Raw genomic sequence first — 22,150 nt, 5'->3', positions numbered from 1 at the left:
GCCGGGTTCACTGCGGTGGATTCGAACCCCTAGACTCCACGGTGATGGACAGGCACCCAAGCACTCTGATTATCTTATTAGTATCACTGTAAATGTGTGCAGGAAAGTCCCGTATTTCAAGTGCTAAATTCACGGGAATCTAAATATGCGCAATTCTCACCGTCCCGTGCCAACATGCAGGCTCTGTTTACCTTTTTATTTTGGTGTTCTGTTCCCGTGTTAGAAATCGGGTCGATCAGACCATAGATAAAGAAACCTCGATACCTCATTGGCCTCTGCAGTTCATTTCAGCGACCTGTATCGCTCTGGCGGCCAACATAGAGGGCAAGCTGCCACTGAATGTGACTACTGGCCAATCACAGCGTGTTGACTACTGGCCAATCACAGCGTGTCTAACTGACTAGTGGCTGGGTTACGAAAAGACCCGCCCCCACCAGCCTCTGATTGGCCTACCGAACGCCCCCTTCTGTGACGCACGCGGAAACGAGATACAGACGCCTCAGAGCCGGGGGAGGCGTCTACCTTTATATGTCTATGGATCAGAATGCATTGTTTGTCATCGCTGCTGACTGTTGATTGGTGAGAATCCAGGAAGCACCAGAGCACACACCAACCAATCACAGATAAACTCATCGATGGACTGGACAAGCTGTACCGGAATAACTACAATGCAGAGTGACAATTTACAGCCAATGTACTATGTCCTTGTTTATGGTTATGTTTATGGCTCCGCCTCCAACAGCCACTGGGCAGAAGCTCTTCTTGAGCGTTGAGCTCCGTGTTTTGAGACACCTCAAACTGTCGTCAGTCCACATCCTCACAACCGGTCGGTCCGGTTCCGGGTGTTTCCTGTCTACCTCTCTGTGTATCTTTCTCTCAATATGCCCAAATATGGATGTGCTGATGTCATAGTACAGGAAAAAAAACATCTTAACTAACAAGTTTCAAATGGCCAATAAGGTTGAGTGACGTCATTAATCTACATAATGAAATCATGTGATGACATCATAATATCATCATAACCATGTAATTTTCCTTTAAATTAAAATGCGCATTAAACAAAATGTCATTCAACAACGACTCGTACCAAAACAGTGACCTGCCTTCTAACGACTTCGTTTGTAAATGAGTTGCACTGGTTGACTGGAGCTGCTGTGTGAAATGTTTCACTGGACGATACATCTGGAAGGAGAACTTAGGAAGGACCAGGCTGCTGTGGTGGTCGGACACAAGCTGTACTGCTTTGGAGGACTCAGAAACTGAGGAAAAGAGATCAGATTGAAGTACATGTCTTCAACACAGTGTCTTTATGCTGGAAGCAGTTGACCCCAGTGACACCCGGAAGAGGAGAACGTCACCCTGAGGTTCCCTCCAAACGTACGGGCCACACAGCTGTGCTTATAGAACATATTGTCTACATCTGGGGAGGGTACCACTGTACACCTGATAGATTCTACAACCATCTTAATGCATTTGATGTCGACGCCCACAGGTGGTTCAAGCCGGATATCTCTGGGACCGTTCCAGAGGGGAGGTACGAACACTCAGCCTGTGTCTTGGGGAAGGTCATGTATATTCATGGAGGAGAAACACAGCTGACCTTTTACACTAATGACATCTACAAGTTGGACACCACCACAATGGTCTGGTCTTTGATTAACATCAGAGGTACTCCACCTGCTACAGAACGTCACTCTGCCACCATCATCGGTACAAAGATGTTTGTATTTGGGGGCTGGGGGGGTCGGTACTACAGCACCGTCAGAGTGTTTGACACAGAGACCAACTGCTGGCTGAACACACCTTCTACACAGATTCTTCCAGAAGGACGCTGTGGTCATTCAGCCTTTGCCTACAATGGAGAGCTGTACATATTTGGTGGCTGGAACATGAACCAGAAGTTCAATGATCTGTGGAAATTTTGTCCAGAGAACTTCTCCTGGAAGAAGGTTGATCCCAAGGGGAAAGGCCCATCCCTGATATATAAGATGTGCTGTTGCATGGTGGGAGATTGTATCTTCCTCTTTGGAGGAAACAAGACCCCTGATGACCTGTATGTCTTAGACTTAAGTCCTAGTCTCAAGACGTTATGCAAACTATCAGTTATTCAGTACGATCTGAGGATGTTGGGACTGCGACGAGACATCAGGTGGGAACTAGCAGCCATGACTACCAACAGCAACAGAAACCTAAGAGCCCTCTAAAAAAAAGTTTGAACAACTGCTGTACCCTTAATTCAGGTCTGTCTGTCTGTCTGTCTGTCTGATTGATACTGGAGATAATCTCAATGAGAGAATTCTCATCGCCACTAGGCCAAAGAAGTACCCTTTTCCCTTCAAGTGACCCTAGCCAATTTGACTTTTTCAATGGAAAATAAGCAATACCACAATGTAGGAAAATTCTGTTACAAGTAAAAGTGCTATGTTAAACATGTTACTAAGATATTGGCATCAGAATGCATTTTATATACCAAACATGAACATACTCATCATGCAGATTATTTAATTATTTCTGCAGGAGACTTTAAAAGCCCTGCCCTCATATCCCTGAGATAAGTAGAGATTGGATTTGAGATAAGTAGGGATTGGATCAAGGTCAAGTTTTAGTATTAAAAACTCTAAAACGGGATTGGATTTCCCATTGGATGGGATGGAAAGAGATATTTCCCAGCGATGGGACGCATGACTTTAGAACAGATGGGATGGACGTTGCAACAAAGCATCGCCTTGACAACAGCAGCATAAGGATGCCGACTGCTGTTGGTCAGAGAATCCCCACACCAAGATTATTATAGTTTTGAATGTTACATTTATTTGTATTTCTAATGTATGTGTGTGTGTGCGTGTGTGTGTGTGCTTTTTTTACCTGTACCCCTTTTTCTCCCAAATGTAGTCGTTGTGCAAATGTATTCCTCCTCACACATATTTCTGAGTTGTCACTGCTGTTGTATCCTACTGACTAACCTGCCAGTGAGGAGCCCCCACCGGGAATCTAAATATAAGAAATACTCACCGTCCCGTGCCGAAATGCAGACCCTGTTTACCTTTGTATTTTTGTGTTCTGTTCCCGTGTTAGATTGGTCATAATTAAGGAAGTACCAAAGCACACACCAACCAATAACAGACAAACGCATCGATGGATGGACTAGACAAGCTGTACCGGAATAACTACAATTCAGAGTGACAATTTACTGCCACTGTCCATGTCCTTGTTTATGGTTATGTTTATGGCTCCATCAGCAACTGTACTATTGTCAGTGTCCTTGTTTTTGGTTATGTTTATGGCTCCAACAGCCACTGTACTATTGTCCATGGCCTTGTTTATGGCTCCAACAGCCATTGAGCAGAAGCTCTTCTTGAGGGTTGAGCTCCGGGTTTTGAGACGCCTCAAACTGTCGTCAGTCCACATCCTCACAAACGGTACGGTTCCAGGTGTTGCCTGTCTACATGTCTGTGTATCTGTCTGTGTGTCTTTCTCTCAATATGCCCAAATATGGATGTACTGATGTCATAGTACAGAAAAAAATCACACCCAGTGTGAAGTGAGTGGTGTTATTTAGCAACAACAGTGGTCATCACAGTGATGGAAGCTCACTTTTAAAAAAAGTATTTTTTTAAAGTGCGTGGTGCTATTTATAGGTCATTAATTTCATTATGCGTCTCGCTAGCCAATCATAGCACTGAGCAAAGGGTGTGAATAGAGTCAGCCAATCACAGTACAGCGAAAGACAAATTTTCACTACGGTCTTTTCACGACGGTCCCAAACCCACTTATAGAAGCGGCTACACCGCTCAAAAACTTAACTATCACGTTCAAAATGGGCAATCAGGTTTAGTGACGTCATTAATCTACATAATGACATCATGTGATGACATCACAACATCATCATAACCATGTAATTTCCCTTTAAATTAAAATTTCCAATAAACAAATTGTCATTCAGCGACTCGTACCAGCAAAGCAACCTGCTTCTTATTGACTTCCATTGTAAATAGCTGCTGTGTGAAATGTTTCACTGGACGATAAATGTGAAAGGAGAACATAGGAAGGACCAGGCTGCTGTGGTGGTCGGACACGAGCTGTACTGCTTTGAAGGACTCAAAAACCTGAGGGGAAACGACGCCCACATGTGGTTCAAGCCGGATATCTCTGGGACCGTTCCAGAGGGGAGGAGGAACCACTCAGCCTGTGTCTTGGGGAAGGTCATGTATATTCATGGAGGATACAACCGGCTGACTGGATGCACTAATGACATATACAACTAGAAAATGTGCTCCTCGGAGCACAAGTCTCCGCCAGCAGACTATAGCAATTATATTATCATAGCAATAACTAATGAGATACAGTAGAGTAAAATATATATACTGTAGTTAAATAAAAAGGTGTATGTTAAAGAAATATTTATTCAAAAAAACATTATTTAAAAATCATATTTTGTCTTCTAATGTTTAAAAAAATGTTTAAAAAAATGTTTAAAAAAATGTTTAAAAAAATGTTTAAAAAAATGTTTAAAAAAATGTTTAAAAAAAGATAGGATGAAAAAAAGAGATCCAAAAAATTATTTATTTATGTATTTCTTACAAAAATGTATATACTATGACGCATCTGATATATATCAATTATATTATAATAGCAATAACTAATGAGATACAGTAGGGTAAAATATATATCTTTTAGTTAAACAAAAAGTTCTAATACTTGTCTTCCAATGTTAAAAATAAAATAAGATGAAAAAAGAGATTAAAAAAAGATTAATATATTTACGTAATATTTACGTATTCCTTAAAATAGAACAGACAATAATATTAATTGTCAGAAATGTATTACTATATTACAAAAATATATATATACTATGACGCATCTTCTGAATGGTTTTCTGGTAATATCTTAATAACAGTCGTCTGTAATGTTGTTTCATTATTGTAATTGAGTGTCCACCAAAACGGCTTTTTGAAGTGACACACCTTTTTATTATAGGATTGTATTTCGTCATGCGTCCCTCTAGCCAATCAGAGACATTGATGTCAACATATTGACACGTATTAAGAGTTCGGCTTTGTTGTGGGATCATTTCAACTCTAGTCCTCTTCTACGTTACAATTGTAGATGAGTATGCTTTCTTAGCTTTGGCCTTCTGCGCCTTTGCTTGACCAATGTTAGGTGTTCTCAGAGGGAAACACACACGCACAGACGGGTGACTTGGACTTACTGAAGGTACTGTTCCAATCAAGTCTGATTGATCCTGTTTTACCTCACTTCAAAAAGTAGGGGCTTTTTGAAGTGACACACCTATTTATAGAATTTTATTTCGTCACGAGTCCCTCTAGCCAATCAGAGGCATTGGTGTCAACAAATTGACACGTGTCACGTGGAGCTTGCCCAATGTTAGCTTGGCTAACAATGTTTGCTCACACAAAGCGAAAACATATTCTCCACCTTCGGCGGAGACAATAATGTGTGTGTGTGTGAGAGAGAGAGAGGGAGAGGGGCGTGTGCGTGTGCATGTGTGGCGAGGCGAGCTGGGAAACTCTTTCTTATTGGCTTTTCATGATGATGTCTTTGGTCGTATTCTGGTTCTTCAATCTTCATGTCGTAAAATCGGGGCGTTTTGAGAATAATTAAGGGCGTGTTATCTAAATGACGCTCGTTTTCAGACGTGAGATTTATCAAAGCTCAGACCTGATGTACGCCAGGATTGGCTGTGTAGGATTCGTTGATAAATGTGACTTCGACGTTGGTGTACGGCCGAATATATGGAAAAATATAAGCCGGTTTATAGGCTCCGTTGATAAATGAGGAAAATGTCACCTTGAGGTTCCCACCAAACGTACGAGCCACACAGCTTTTTTCATAGAAAATATTGTCTACATCTGGGGTGGATATTACCCCAGACATTATTTTTGCACAATGCCCTACAAACATGTGTACTACAACCATATTTATGCATTTGATGTCGACGCCCACAGGTGGTTCAAGCCAATTATCTCTGGGACCGTTCCAGAGGGGAGGTACAAGCACTCAGCCTGTGTCTTGGGGAAGGTCATGTATATTCATGGAGGATACAACCAGCTGACTGGATTAATAACGTATACAAGTTGGACACCACCACCATGGTCTGGTCTTTAATTAACACCAGAGGTACCATCACCTTCATCGGGTCACTCTGCCACCATCATCGGGACAAAGATGTTTGTATTTGGGGGCCTTGGAGGTCAGTACTACAACACCATCAGAGTGTTTGACACAGAGACCAACTGCTGGCTGAACACACCTTCTTTACACAGCTTCTTCCAGAAGGACGCTCGTATCATTCAGCCTTTACCTACAATGGAGAGCTGCACATATTTGGTGGATACAACATGAACCAGAAGTTTAATGATCTGTGGAAATTCAGTCCAGAGACCTTCTCCTGGAAGAAGGTTGAGCCCAAGAGGAAAGGACCGTCTCTGATGTATAGGATGTGCTGTTGCATGGTGGGAGATTGTATCATCCTCTTTGGAGGAGACGACACACCAGATGACCTGTATGTCTTAGACTTCAGTCCTAGTCTCAAGACGTTATGTAAGCTATCAGTTATTCAGTACGGTCTGGAGCAGTCAGAACTCCCACACAACATCAGGTGGGAGCTGGTAGCCATAAGCGTCTTTCCGGCGGGAGAGCTGACGAGGAGTCGGTTGCACCACCTCACACTAAGTTCAAACTTAGCCTAGTTATAGCTTAACCCATTCAATCCGGGGACGCATCTCTGTCATTTTAGATATCTTTGACTATTCAAAAATAGCAGATCTACAAGCTCATAGCGCGGCACCGAGCTTGTATATCTGCTATTTTTGAAATGTTTTGAAAATGTGTGCAAATCTTATAGAAATATAGATTTGCACACATTTTCACATTAAAAAAAAAAGAAAAATTGCAGATCTACAAGCTCAGTGGTGCCGCGCTATGAGCTTGTAGATCTGCTATTTTTGAATAGCCAAAGAAATCTAAAATGACAGAGATACTTTCCCGGCTAAATGGGTTAAATGGCTTTTTCAAAGCCATTTAAGCTACTGTATAACTAGGCTAAGGTTGAACTTAGTGTGAGGTGGTGGTGCAACTGGCTCCAGGTGAGCTGCAGTACAAAGGACAAACAAATCTGCATCGTCCGTGATGCCACAGCAGAGCAGCGCAAGCAGCAATCTTCCTTCGAGGAGCTCAGATCACTCTTTCGCAAGGCAGATCCACGTTTTGGGTTGGCCTTCACTGCAAAGATGCTCCTCACCTTCAGGGACAAGACCCACTCCTTTACTGAAGCTTTACATCGGAGGAAGTGGACTTCTACACGACCGAGATTAAAGCCCACGCTAGACGCGGGGGCCGAATCATCATCAGCCTCCGCACAGTGGTGGAAAAAAAGTACTCAAATGTTTTACTTAAGTAAAAGTATCAATACTGCAATGTAGAAGTACTCTGTTACAAGTAAAAGTCCGGAATTCAAAATGTTTAAAAAAAGTACAAAAGTATTGCTATCAAAATGTACTTAAAGTACCAAAGGTAAAAGTACAAAAATGTTTGAAAATAGCCGATCTATAAGCTCACAACGCGTCACATCGCGTGAGCTTGTAGATCTGCTATTTTCAAATAGCCTAGGTATAAAATAGGGCTAAAGTGGTTAATGCATGTTATATAATGTCATATATTTATATCCGCAAAGTAACTAGTAACTCAAGTTTTCAAATAATTGTAGTGGAGTAAAAGTACAATGGTTGCCTCTGAGATGTAGTGGAGTAGAAGTAAAAGTATAGACAATTGGAAATACTCTGGTAAATTAAAAGTACCTCAAAATTACTTGAGTAAATGTACTTAGTTACTTTACACCACTGCCTCCGCCTATAGGAGGAGACTGCCTACTACTGTACGTGCACACCAATCAGAACGCAGGTATCCCTATATGGTCGTGTAGTCACGTCCCACAAGAATTCAAGTTGGCAAGAGTAATCCCTCTATATAAAAAAGGAAACAAACTAGATCCTGGCAACTATAGGCCTGTTTCCATCCTTTGTTCCATCTCAAAGGTCATAGAGCAATTAATCCAAGAACAAATCAACAGCTACCTCAGCGAGCGTAAACTGTTGTTTGAATTCCAATCGGGCTTCAGAACATCCCACTCCACTGACACTTGCCTTCTGTATTTGACCGACTACATCAAACGTGAGGTAGACTCGGGCAAATACTGCGGCATGGTCATGCTGGACCTCCAAAAGGCGTTTGACACTGTAAACCACACAATTCTACTTGATAAGCTGAAGGCGATTGGTTTTGATTGCACATCACGAAATTGGATGAGATCTTACTTGGAGGGTAGAGAACAAGTGGTTGACATCAACGGAACCATGTCCTCATCCCTCCCGGTGAGCTGCGGGGCTCCTCAAGGCAGCATTCTAGGGCCGTTACTGTTCCTTCTATACATTAACGACATGAATGCTGCCTGTAACTGCAAACTGTTCCTGTTCGCTGATGACTCGGCACTCCTGATCTCGGGTGAGGACAAGTTGCAAGTTGAGGAAGCTCTCAGCTCTGAACTCTCAAAAATCTGTACCTGGCTTACCGATAACAAACTGTCACTACACCTTGGGAAAACTGAATCCATTCTCTTTGGGACCAAACATTCCCTCAGTAAAATGAAGGTAAATGACTTCAAGGTCAAAGTCGATGACACAATCATCACTAGCAAAGAAGAGATTACCTATTTGGGATGTATTCTTGACAAATACCTGACAGGTGAAAGCATGGCAACAAAGGTGGTCAAAGGAGTAAACCAGAGAACCAGATATATGGGCAGAGTTTCCTCTTTTGTCAACCCTCAGGCCCTCAGGACCCTCTCAGGGGCCCTGATTCAGCCCCTTTTTGACTATGCTTGCTCCTCTTGGTACTCCAACACCTCAGTGTCACTGAAGACTAAGCTTCAAACCTCCCAAAACAAACTGATTCGACTACTTCTCGGACTGGGGCCCATGACCCACCTCTCTCCCACTCACTTTGCCAGCCTAGGCTGGCTCAGGGTGGAAGACAGGGTTAAACAACTAAAAATGGGACTGGTCTTCAAAATTGTAAATGCAGATTTGCCCGAAATGCCCCCTATACCCACATATCTGTATAAATACCTCGAAAAAGTTAGTGACACCCACAGTCACGGAACTAGAGGGAGCGTAAACAACAATCTGGTACCACCCACCCATAAAACAAACATGGGCAAATTCTCCTTCTACAGCACAGCCACCACGGTATGGAATAGTCTAACCCCATCCCTCAAAAAATGCAGTTCGCTGGGCCCATTCAAAACAGCCCTAAAAACTCATCTTTCTGGAGGCCAAAAGAGGAGGTAGTACCAGTTTCCCTGTAGACAGACGACCCCCCCCCTCCCCTTTTTTGGTATATATCTTTTATTTTTCATGCTTTTTTTGTACTTAGTGGTATTATTTTTTTCCTCTGTATTTTTATGTTGATTTTTGAACTGTTTGGTTGCTACTATATATGTCTATGAAATTAACTCAAGGACCTCAACGGAAACAAGTCCGCAAGGACTTTTTTGGTCGGACCTTTTAGACAAAAGTATTATAAATGTAACTGTGTTGTTTTACATTCTTTTGCCTAATAAATCAATCAATCAAAGTCCAGTGGTTCTCAACCTTTTCAGGCTGAGAACCACTGGACAAATAATCATAATTTTAACTGGGGACCCCCCGCCTAACCTGACTCCGCCAGGACTTGCATTACATTTAGTTCGACTCGGTTCCACAGATGCGTGTTGTGAAAATAGCAGATCTACAAGCTCACGCGAGGCGTTGTGAGCTTGTAGATCAGCTATTTTCACAATGTTTGCCTGTTATATTATTTGACAATTTGGCCGTGTGTTAGACCAGTTTGTGTAGTATAGTTTGTTGATCACATTAGATGCAGTAAAGGTCTTTTTATTTTCTTTCATTCTTTTTTTTTGTAGGTATTAAAAAGTTCGAGAACCCCTGGCGTAGATAAAAAGATGTAAACGTTCACCTCAAACATCAAGCCCACACTTCTGCAGAACGCAAGGACTTCTGGGTAAGCTTTGTCCAGCAGCGCTCTCCTCTCACTGTACATATCTGGAAAAAAAAACAAATAAAGTTATTGAAGTTGTGAGAGGTAAAAAAAAAATGAAGGTTACAACTTCTGACCCATTTAAAAGAAAATAGTGGATTTACAAGCTCATAGATCCACTATTTTTACTATAAAAGAGAGAGAGAAAATGTTTGTACTTTTGGCTCCACCCCCTCAGCCAAAAGTACACCTTGCGTATGTCACTGATCACATGACCTCAATCAATTATCCAGTTCTAGGCAACATAGAAGGGGGGGGGGGACTTTTTTCTTATTTCCACACAACAGTATTAAAGACATAATTCAATGTTCTAAATGAGTGGTATTCCCATTTAAATGTGTAGTGACAGCTAGACAGCTATACTAGAGCCCCCTTTCCAATGCGGCTTAAGCACCACACCACACCACACCACACCGCATCAAAATATCTACCGTTTCCATTACACAAAAGTACCCCCGCTCAAATCCACAGCTATGAGTTGCAGACTCCGGTCATTGACACTCATTTGTAATGTAAACATAGGTGGAGGTCATTGCTTTTTGTCTAACAAAGGAATGTAGGTGAGTGGCCAACTGTCCTGTATACAAATGGTTCTGTATGAACCAAATGGATCCTTATAACTGTGATTATTATACAATATAAATTATAATGTATTACAACTATGATAATTATAATACACTATAATGGATTATAACTGATTATAATACAATATAAACTATTATAATGTATTACAACTATGATAATTATAACACAAGATTTTAACTGTGTTAATTTTAATAATCTATAAAGTATTATAATGTTTTACAACTATATGCTGTTCTAAATAAAAAGTTGGTGAGTGATCAGTCATTATGAAGTGTTTGGCCCCGCTTGGCCTAGCTCAGACCTACCCAGGACTGGGTACTTTTTAGGCACCAGTTTAGTACCACTTACACACCACTCTACCCACTTCATTGTAGTGGAAACCAAGGCACAAGTGGGCGGTGTGGTGTGGGGTAGGGTGAGGCCATGCATATGGAAAGCCGCCTTAAAGGCCCCCCCCCCCCCAAAGGAAAGGATAGGGGAGGGGAGGGGCGAGGAGGAGAGTGGGCGGTAGTAATGGCCTGTGACTTCATTGCCCAAGGGGCAATCACAGATTACTTTTCAGCCTAATTATTCAGAAAACCCTAGACCACAGAAAATCCACTGAATGTTCAAAGTTCCGATTTTTTGGGTGTAATTGAGGTCATAAAACCCCCAAAAAAAACATAAAATAAAAAAAGTGAAAATGTATGTCACAGAACCTTTAAAAAAGAAAAATTCTAAACACTTTAACAATTAAAAGAAAAAGGTACAAAATAGTAGATCTACGAGCTTGTAGATCTGCTATTGTTTTAATAGCCAACGTTAAAATAAAAAATAAAATAAAACACAGATACTTTCCCTGTTTTAATGGGTTAACATGTTAATGTTCTATCTATGCTCTGTTGAGGAAACTGAATACAATGGAAACAGGTATAACCCACTACAAGTGGTGGAAAAGTTTACTTAAGTACAATTTTGAGGTATTTGTACTTTACTTGAGTATTTCCAATTGCCAATACTTTTACTTATACTCCAATACATCTCAAAGGCAAATATTGTACTTTTACTCCACAACAATTATTTGAAAACTTTAGTTACTAGTTACTTGTTGATTATGATTATTATTACATATATATATATATTTTGATTATTATTACAAAACATACATTAACCAATTCAGCCCTTTATACATTTCTGCCATTTGAAAATAGCCGATCTACAAGCTCGTATTGTGAGCTTGTAGATCGGCTATTTTCAAAAGATATATATACATTTGAAAACTCGAAATGGGACATTCTGCACGATGAGTACTTTAACTTTTTGTACATACGTTGAGTACATTTTGAATACTTTTGTACTTCTACAATTAAGTACAGTAAATTTTGTATTCCGAACTTTTACTCGTAACAGAGTATTTCTACATTGCAGTATTGATACTTTTACCTAATGTAAGTTAAAAAAATAGTACTTTTTCCACCACTGCTATGCAGTGTTGCCAGATTCTGTGAGAGAAACAAGCAACCAGGCCTAGGAAAACCAGCCCAAAAGAAGCGACCATGGGCACTTTAAAATATACATCAGCTATATAGCAGATCTACAAGCTCACAACGCGTCGCGACGCGTTGTGAGCTTGTAGATCTGCTATTTTCAAATAAAATCTTGCGGGGAAATTATAATAAGCAGATCTGGCAACTCCACTGACCTGTGAAGGCTGAGGCGATGTAGACCCTCACCATCCTGGACCTCCTGGACAGAGGCTCTGTGGACTGACCTCTCAGGACAGCCATGACCTGCTGACCTCTGGCCGTGACCTCCGGGTCCATGCTGCTCCTCTCTAGAGATCCTCCCCTGGGTCCTAAAATCCTCTTCAGAACATAAGGTTATGATCCGTAATATTCCTCTCTCTCTCCACAAGGTCGCTTAAAAAAATGAAACTTGTGTGGCTGTTGATTATCTGAATCTCTCTCTCTCTCCCTCTCTCTCTCTCTCTCTCTCCCCCCAAGAGGCGTTTCTTCCCAGACAACATGTCTCTCTAGGGAGCCTTACCCTCATAACAACAGCTACTGTAATGCTGTGTGTCTGTACAGGACTGACTCTATCACAGTGCTTTACAACCCTTTACATATTAAGGTCTATTATTTATTGGTCATTTGAGCCACAGAACCGACATTTAGACCCTCAGACCCAAAACGTACAATATTGTTGTTGTCGTTGGATAAGATTTTGTCCACAATTCCATCCATGCTGTGTTGATGTTGGTTCCATAGGAGAGATAACAGGCAAACGTTGATCAAAATAACTATTCTTCTACATTCTCTAATTGTGTTAGACTTCTTGTTAATTAAGTAATGCAGATGTTTAACAATAATTTATCTCTTGAGAGTGTAAAATGGACCAAGACCAAGAGTGTAATTTTTACGTAAAATGTGTTTGCATTTTACACTCTCAAGAGTTAAAGATCTATAAGGGTCCATTTGGTTACCAACTCTCCACTCCAGACAATGTCAGCCTGAAAGCTCCACGCAGCTTCAGGCTGATAATCAGGCTACATATTTATGTTATTTGTCATATGTTGCCCCGTGAAATCAACGTTTATGAAGCCTATAAGTGAACTAAACCACGACACATCCGTTGACAAACCTCTTATAGGTGGGGAGCGTTGGAGGCTGAAACACACCAAGGTCCTTCTGTCTGTCTGTCTGTCTGTCTGTCTGTCTGCCTGTCTCTTAGGTGAGGAGAGCTGGAGCCTGAAACACATCAAGGTGAACAAAAGAAACAAACAAACCGTCCAACCAAAGAGTCCAAAAATCGTTTGGACTTAATAGCCAATGAGAGACATCTGTGACAAACATTTGAGTGGCTTCGCTTGACATCAAGGGAAATGTAGTTATAGACGGGTGCTTAGGAAGGGGAAAGTTATTGCTAGGGATAGAACGCACCCGTTATACAGTCAATACCACCTTTTACCATCAGGACGACGGTACACAGTGCCAATGTTGCAGGCTAGGGCTTCAAGATAATTTGTCCCTGCAAGTATAGGACTCCTGAACAAACAGGCCCCATCTCAGTTCTGTGCATAAAATATAATGTGACGCCTCTCTTGACTTGAATCATGACTGGTGGCCTTTTCTAGTTTTCACTCTGTAAGAGAGGAGCTGTGTAGCACGGTCCATGTATTGTGTGATCTGTCTATGTATTTTGTATTTATGTTATGTTTTGGGATTTTTTTTTTGTATCCTGATGGCTGCTTGGTACAAAATGAATTTCCGCAAGGACAATAAAGTATCTACCTAGACGTGGTTTACTACAAACAAAAAAACACCAAGGGAAATGTAGTTCTAGATAAAACCATACTGGACATCAAGGGACCACCTGGAACCCCCTCAAGGACCACTGGTGGTCCCCGGACCACTGGTTGAGAACCACTGCTCTATCACACTGAGGAGGCACACGTAGCCTAGCGTTGTCTGTCGCCTCACGGCAAGAAGGTCCCTGGGGGGCCTGAGTTGTAGTCTTACATGTGCTAACACTACAGCAACCATGAACACAAGTGTCTACAGAGACAAGGAAACATTAAATTACATCAGCATTGTTTACAATTATGTACATATAACAAAAACTATATAAAATCACACCCTGTGTGAAGTGGGCGGTGTCTTGCTAGCTAATCACAATACTGAATGGAGTCAACCAATCATGTACAAAAGATAAATATATTTATTGAAACACTCTTTATGATGGACGAAACCATAACTTTAAAAAAACAAATTTATGTTTTTTTTAAAGTTATGGTTTCTTATATAGGGCTATGCACATGTGTCATGTGACACTGGCCAATCACAGTCCTGAATAGATTGTGATTGGCCAATCACGGTGCAGGATAATTGTACAAATTTCCAGGCCAATCACAGCGCAGGATAATTGTACAAATTTCCAAACCTCACTTATAGGGGTGGTTTCACCGCCCAAAAATAGAGGAATTGCAGACATCAGGCCATCATAGAACAGACTATCTGTTGTCATTTGTTTATAATATAACAAATAAAGTTGAGTGATAAAAGATAAAAGATCTAAGAAATATAAAAAAGATCTATATTGTCTAAGATAAGATCTAGATTTAGATTTTAATAAGATTTAGATTTAATCTAGATTTAGAGATACAAAACTAAATAAACCTCTCTCTGTCTGGCAGAGTGACAGTGGTTATTAAAAACACTGCTACCAGGTAGTTCACAATGTTTTGTTGTACGTAACTTGTGTGTTTGCTAATCCTTTGTTTAAGTGGGCGGATGGTTTTACCAATATAGACCTATATCACATGGGCATTTGTAGAAAATAATAAAAGTATTGAATCAAACTTTCTGGTGCCCCGACCCCTTCAGCTGGTCACGACCTAAAGCAGAGAGTGCCTATAGGGGGCGGAACTTCCGTCGTACTTATTTCCCCCCGGAAACTATATTTTTCGACCAATCACAACACTTGTTTAATTCATTCCTAATTGCCTTAGGTTAGATCACATATTTTAATAGCTTTTTATTTATTTATTTTGGTGAGATCTGACGTTCATAGTGACAGAACACTGTCCCCCCCCCCAAAAAAAAACTAAAAAAGTCTCACTAGACGAGATTTCAATCTCGAGATTTCAATCTCGTCTAGCGAGACTTCTGTTTTTTTTTCTTTCTTTTTTTTTGGTTGCATAGTGTTCTGTCACTATGAACGTCAGATCTCACCAATTTTTTTTTTTAAAGCTATTAAAATATGTGATCTAACCTAAGGCCTATCCGCGCACCTTTTAAGCTATGGCGGCTCAGGGGTGGAGTTATGACATTTTTCTACTGTACCATTCATCCTAAGATATCATAACGTCATAGAAAAGGTAAGAAAACTTTAGTCCAAAATTCTCCTTTAACAGGTTTGTAAAGGATCAACGTCATTCCCTTGGGGCGGTACTTCCGCCCAAATTCCGGTGCTTCCGTTTAGGCACTCAATAGGCCAGGTCTTGCCCAGCGTGGATTATTAAACGTGATAATGTCCCATTCAGTGCATTTACAGCATCCGGTGATAAAAAATATTTTTTTGCATAATTGTCATGAAAAATGTTGAAAAAAGCTCACAATGCGACGAGACAAGATGTAAGCTAAGTATATCAAACATTCTGGTGCCCTGACCACTTCAGCTGTCCTACTGTCTGTCTCTCAAACACTGTAGGGTGTGCTACAGAAAGTTATATAGTACATAGTGTGTGTATGTGTTTGTCTTCTGGTTCTAGTCTACAGGGACCAGTCAGGGTTCACCCTCCAGGGACCTCTAGGGGCCTCCAGGGACCAACAGAGCAGTGTTTCTGGGGCCCGCTTGACAGCTGCTGCCCTCTCAGCTGCATTACACTGTAGGCCTACACACCATCATATATATACTGTCCTTGTTACATTATACAATGGCACTACTAATGATGATAGTAACTGTTGGCTCGTTACGCCACTGGACGCTCTTTATCCAGAGTGACTTACAGTAAACAAGGTAAACACATACATAGAATACAGAGAGACAGTGTAGTGTCTCAGTAAACTAAAGGATCATAGAACACAGAGAGACAGTGTAGTGTCTCAGTAAACTATAGGATCATAGAATACAGAGACAGTGTAGTGTCTCAGTAAACTATAGGATCATAGAATACAGAGAGAGTGTAGTGTCTCAGTAAACTATAGGATCATAGAATACAGAGACAGTGTAGTGTCTCAGTAAACTATAGGATCATAGAATACAGAGACAGTGTAGTGTCTCAGTAAACTATAGGATCATAGAACACAGAGAGACAGTGTAGTGTCTCAGTAAACTATAGGATCATAGAATACAGAGACAGTGTAGTGTCTCAGTAAACTATAGGATCATAGAATACAGAGAGACAGTGTAGTGTCTCAGTAAACTATAGGATCATAGAACACAGAGAGACAGTGTAGTGTCTCAGTAAACTATAGGATCATAGAATACAGAGAGACAGTGTAGTGTCTCAGTAAACTATAGGATCATAGAATACAGAGACAGTGTAGTGTCTCAGTAAACTATAGGATCATAGAATACAGAGAGACAGTGTAGTGTCTCAGTAAACTATAGGATCATAGAATACAGAGACAGTGTAGTGTCTCAGTAAACTATAGGATCATAGAATACAGAGAGACAGTGTAGTGTCTCAGTAAACTATAGGATCATAGAATACAGAGACAGTGTAGTGTCTCAGTAAACTATAGGATCATAGAATACAGAGACAGTGTAGTGTCTCAGTAAACTATAGGATCATAGAATACAGAGACAGTGTAGTGTCTCAGTAAACTAAAGGATCATAGAACACAGAGAGACAGTGTAGTGTCTCAGTAAACTATAGGATCATAGAATACAGAGAGACAGTGTAGTGTCTCAGTAAACTATAGGATCATAGAATACAGAGACAGTGTAGTGTCTCAGTAAACTATAGGATCATAGAATACAGAGAGACAGTGTAGTGTCTCAGTAAACTATAGGATCATAGAATACAGAGAGACAGTGTAGTGTCTCAGTAAACTATAGGATATAGAATACAGAGAGACAGTGTAGTGTCTCAGTAAACTATAGGATCATAGAATACAGAGACAGTGTAGTGTCTCAGTAAACTATAGGATCATAGAATACAGAGAGACAGTGTAGTGTCTCAGTAAACTATAGGATCATAGAATACAGAGACAGTGTAGTGTCTCAGTAAACTATAGGATCATAGAATACAGAGAGACAGTGTAGTGTCTCAGTAAACTATAGGATCATAGAATACAGAGAGACAGTGTAGTGTCTCAGTAAACTATAGGATCATAGAATACAGAGAGACAGTGTAGTGTCTCAGTAAACTATAGGATCATAGAATACAGAGATACAGTGTAGTGTCTCAGTAAACTATAGGATCATAGAATACAGAGACAGTGTAGTGTCTCAGTAAACTATAGGATCATAGAATACAGAGAGACAGTATAGTGTCTCAGTAAACTATAGGATCATAGAATACAGAGACAGTGTAGTGTCTCAGTAAACTATAGGATCATAGAATACAGAGACAGTGTAGTGTCTCAGTAAACTATAGGATCATAGAATACAGAGAGACAGTGTAGTGTCTCAGTAAACTATAGGATCATAGAATACAGAGACAGTGTAGTGTCTCAGTAAACTATAGGATCATAGAATACAGAGAGTGTCTCAGTAAACTATAGGATCATAGAATACAGAGAGACAGTGTAGTGTCTCAGTAAACTATAGGATCATAGAATACAGAGAGACAGTGTAGTGTCTCAGTAAACTATAGGATCATAGAATACAGAGATACAGTGTAGTGTCTCAGTAAACTATAGGATCATAGAATACAGAGACAGTGTAGTGTCTCAGTAAACTATAGGATCATAGAATACAGAGAGACAGTATAGTGTCTCAGTAAACTATAGGATCATAGAATACAGAGACAGTGTAGTGTCTCAGTAAACTATAGGATCATAGAATACAGAGACAGTGTAGTGTCTCAGTAAACTATAGGATCATAGAATACAGAGAGACAGTGTAGTGTCTCAGTAAACTATAGGATCATAGAATACAGAGACAGTGTAGTGTCTCAGTAAACTATAGGATCATAGAATACAGAGACAGTGTAGTGTCTCAGTAAACTCTAGGATCATAGAATACAGAGAGACAGTGTAGTGTATCAGTAAACTATAGGATCATAGAATACAGAGACAGTGTAGTGTGTCAGTAAACTATAGGATCATAGAATACAGAGAGACAGTGTAGTGTCTCAGTAAACTATAGGATCATAGAATACAGAGAGACAGTGTAGTGTCTCAGTAAACTATAGGATCATAGAATACAGAGAGACAGTGTAGTGTCTCAGTAAACTATAGGATCATAGAATACAAAGACAGTGTAGTGTCTCAGTAAACTATAGGATCATAGAATACAGAGACAGTGTAGTGTCTCAGTAAACTATAGGATCATAGAATACAGAGAGACAGTGTAGTGTCTCAGTAAACTATAGGATCATAGAATACAGAGAGACAGTGTAGTGTCTCAGTAAACTATAGGATCATAGAATACAGAGAGACAGTGTAGTGTCTCAGTAAACTATAGGATCATAGAATACAGAGACAGTGTAGTGTCTCAGTAAACTATAGGATCATAGAATACAGAGACAGTGTAGTGTCTCAGTAAACTATAGGATCATAGAATACAGAGAGACAGTGTAGTGTCTCAGTAAACTATAGGATCATAGAATACAGAGACAGTGTAGTGTCTCAGTAAACTATAGGATCATAGAATACAGAGAGACAGTGTAGTGTCTCAGTAAACTATAGGATCATAGAATACAGAGACAGTGTAGTGTCTCAGTAAACTATAGGATCATAGAATACAGAGACAGTGTAGTGTCTCAGTAAACTATAGGATCATAGAATACAGAGAGACAGTGTAGTGTCTCAGTAAACTATAGGATCATTAAACATCTTCATTACTCAATTAAATAATTTTTATTTTGATCGTTTGCCTGTTATCTCGATACAGGCAAACGATATATCGATACAGCATGAATGGAATTGTGGACAAAATATTATCCAATGACAGCAAAATAGTATATGTTTTTTTGTTTGTTTTTCCCCATTGGACACACACTTCTGTCATACTTCAGAATATTAATAATATTTAATCAATCAGATGGTATGAAGTGACTCAGTGCTTCAGTAGTCTTTTCACTATAGATACTGTTACTACTTACTGAGGTAATTAATAGTCGTGGGATTTGAACCTGCGTCATTCCCAGCGCTGTAGGGCAACACACGCACGCACGTGCACACACACACACACACACACACACACACACACACACACACAGTTGCGTTTAGCAGTCAACAGGAAGTAGCGTGGAGGTTTTGTCAGTTAATTAATTACTGTGGTTAATTAGAATGAAACACCTGAGTAGAAAAAGCTGCTTCACAGGAAACACTCAATAGTTTGATGTTGTTTTGTTTCCTGTTGCTCATCAACCAGTGGTGGCAAGTAACTAAGTACATTTACTCGAATAGCCTACTGTTTAAAAAAAAATATGATTGAGGTATTTTCACTAACAATGAGAAAGAGAGAATTATAGATACATTTAGAATTTAGATTTAAGAGATTGGGGCTTTTAAAAACTTCAAACTCTTAACACATTGGGTGCCAGAGGTTTATTAAAATATTATACGTTGAGTGCCTGCATTTCTTCCATCCACTTGCGTTATACGTTTCGTGCTGCAGAAGCCCCGACGCGGAAGTGCATGTAAACAAAGCGTGCGTGCGAGACGGCGGAGGGTCCCGACTAACGCCTGGAACAATAATATTTCCAACGCGATCCTCCATTGCAGCGTGATCGCCGATCGAAAACGGCTCGTTTCCACCACATTAAAAAGAAATGGAGATATTAAGCTTTTAGTCAAGGAGATAACATTGAAAACGCCGACCGGAAGGATTTTTGACATGGAGCCTCATCCAGCCTCTTCTTCTCAGAAACTCCTTGGGTGATGTCAAAGTTTCGTTTTAGCGCCCCACGTGGGCCACTCGTATAAAAATAGAATTGGGTCAAAAACGGTCCAGACCGTTTTCGGCACTTCTCGTTTGGACCCTCAAAAACGGTCCGGACCGTTTTTGGCATTCAATGTGTTAACTCATTCAGTGCCAAGTAAATTTTCTTACCTTTTCAAGTAGTCACAGAATATTTATCTCCAGTATGATGGATCCCCTGATGGTTGCTAATCACTGAGGGTTTCACTGTGCTTCTGCGAAAAAGAAAAAAAACCTCACGACCTCCTGTTCACTTGTTATAGGCCGTTGAAAATAGCATGTCTCGCCAAAAATACACAGTAAACCACAGGAGGCGAGATACAGGCCATTTCCCAAATACTTTAACCAGGAAGTGAATGGAGCAGTACATATTGGGATGACGTTATCTCCTGGTTTTGTGTAAAAAAATAAATAAAATAAAAACACGTCGAACGCGTAATTTCAGACTTATTCTGGCTGTGTTTGCCCAGTGCCAGAGATTTTTCGATTTTTCTTACCTTTTCAAGTATTCACAGAATATTTATCTCCAGTGTGATCGATCCCCTGGTGGTTGCTAATCACTGAGGGTTTCACTGTGTGGTTTCACAAATGTCAACGAGGTCATCGCGACCTCGTTGACATTTGTTGTCCGCCTTTGATATAACATGTCTGGACCAAAAATACATAGTAAAAAAAAAAAGTACACAGGAGCCGAGATACAGCTTTTTTAAGTAATAAGTTAACTCTCTCAGTGCCAATGAAATAATAAAATTATTGCGAACCATGCCAGATTTTTCTTTTTTTTTTTCAAAGAAAAAAAAAAGTGCTTAGGAAGCGAGATACAGCCTTTTTCAGTTATAGGTTAAACAAAGAGTGGATGGAGCTGCAAATCTTCAGATAATGATATCTTGGGTTCTGAACACTTTTTTCAACCAAAAAAAAATAATTTCTTTTTATGTTTTTTTTTTAAATTTTTACTCGGGATTTCTCGTTCTGGCACTGAGGGTATAACCCAAAAACTCGGGATAACTCGGGGTCTGGCACTGAGAGAGTTAACCATGAAGTGAATGGAGCAGCAAATCTTCGGATCATGATATCTTGGGTTCTGAACGTCCCCCCCCCCCGAAAGAAAAAACATGTCAAACACGTCATTGGCACCATATGAGTTAACAGCTCCAAACAAAGAAAATAAGGAAAAGGAAAAGTCACCACACACATTTTCAAGTTTAAAACTTTGAAATTGTTTTTAATTTGTTTATTCATTCCAGATGCATAATTAATTAATAATAACCGCGTTAATTTTTTTATTTTCTAGAAAATTCCTCTTGTCCGTCCGTCAGTCCGTCCGATGGTTGCGTTGTGGGCGTGGCTTACATGGTGGTGGTGGGGTCGCTGGGAGCGCGTGCACAACCCGACCCCTGCTGACCGTCTGATTGGTCAACAGGGACAGGGGGCGGCGGCATCCAGCTCCACCGTTAGTCCTTTGCTCAGGAGGAACGCTTCCTGTTTGGGTTCGCGACCCAGGAAGTTCTTCAGCATCTCGTAGGCGTCCAATGAGCCGCCGGGAGACAGGATGCACTTCCTGTAGGCCAGACCCACCTGGGGGCGGGGTCAAGCAGGTCGAGAGGTCAAGAGGTCAGGGGGGCGTGTGTGGAGAGAAGGAGGTACAGAGCAGATGTCACATGGTCGGATATGCAAATAGGATGATCACATATGCAAATAAGCAGTGGTGTAAAGTAACTAAGTACATTTACTCAAGTACTGTATAATTTTGAGGTACTGTTACTTTACTGGAGTATTTCCAATTTTCAATACTTTTACTTCTACTCCACTACATCTCAGAGGCAAATATTGTACTTTTACTCCACTACAATTATTTGAAAACTTTAGTTACTAGTTA

The 22,150-nt window shown here is 40.4% G+C and overlaps 2 protein-coding genes across 2 annotated transcripts in view; both read right to left on the bottom strand.

The window, feature by feature from the left end:
- nwd1 (NACHT and WD repeat domain containing 1) overlaps positions 1 to 10,253 on the bottom strand; it is a 90,737-nt gene extending 80,484 nt beyond the window's left edge. Inside the window, 1 exon segment of the mRNA XM_080429919.1 lies at positions 10,033 to 10,253. Within this exon segment, the coding sequence (XP_080286045.1) occupies positions 10,033 to 10,116 (84 nt within the window). The 5' untranslated portion in view covers positions 10,117 to 10,253.
- Positions 10,254 to 21,467: 11,214 nt separating this feature from the next.
- Positions 21,468 to 22,150, bottom strand: part of thop1 (thimet oligopeptidase 1) — a 37,750-nt gene continuing 37,067 nt past the window's right edge. The window contains exon 15 of the mRNA XM_080431185.1: positions 21,468 to 21,849. Within this exon, the coding sequence (XP_080287311.1) occupies positions 21,688 to 21,849 (162 nt within the window). The 3' untranslated portion in view covers positions 21,468 to 21,687. The remainder of the gene's footprint in view (positions 21,850 to 22,150) is intronic.

This window comes from Gymnoscopelus braueri (genome assembly GCF_963280865.1).
Source record: "Gymnoscopelus braueri genome assembly, chromosome: 6".
NCBI classification, from domain to species: domain Eukaryota; kingdom Metazoa; phylum Chordata; class Actinopteri; order Myctophiformes; family Myctophidae; genus Gymnoscopelus; species Gymnoscopelus braueri.
This window is presented reverse-complemented; position numbering and strand designations above follow the sequence as displayed.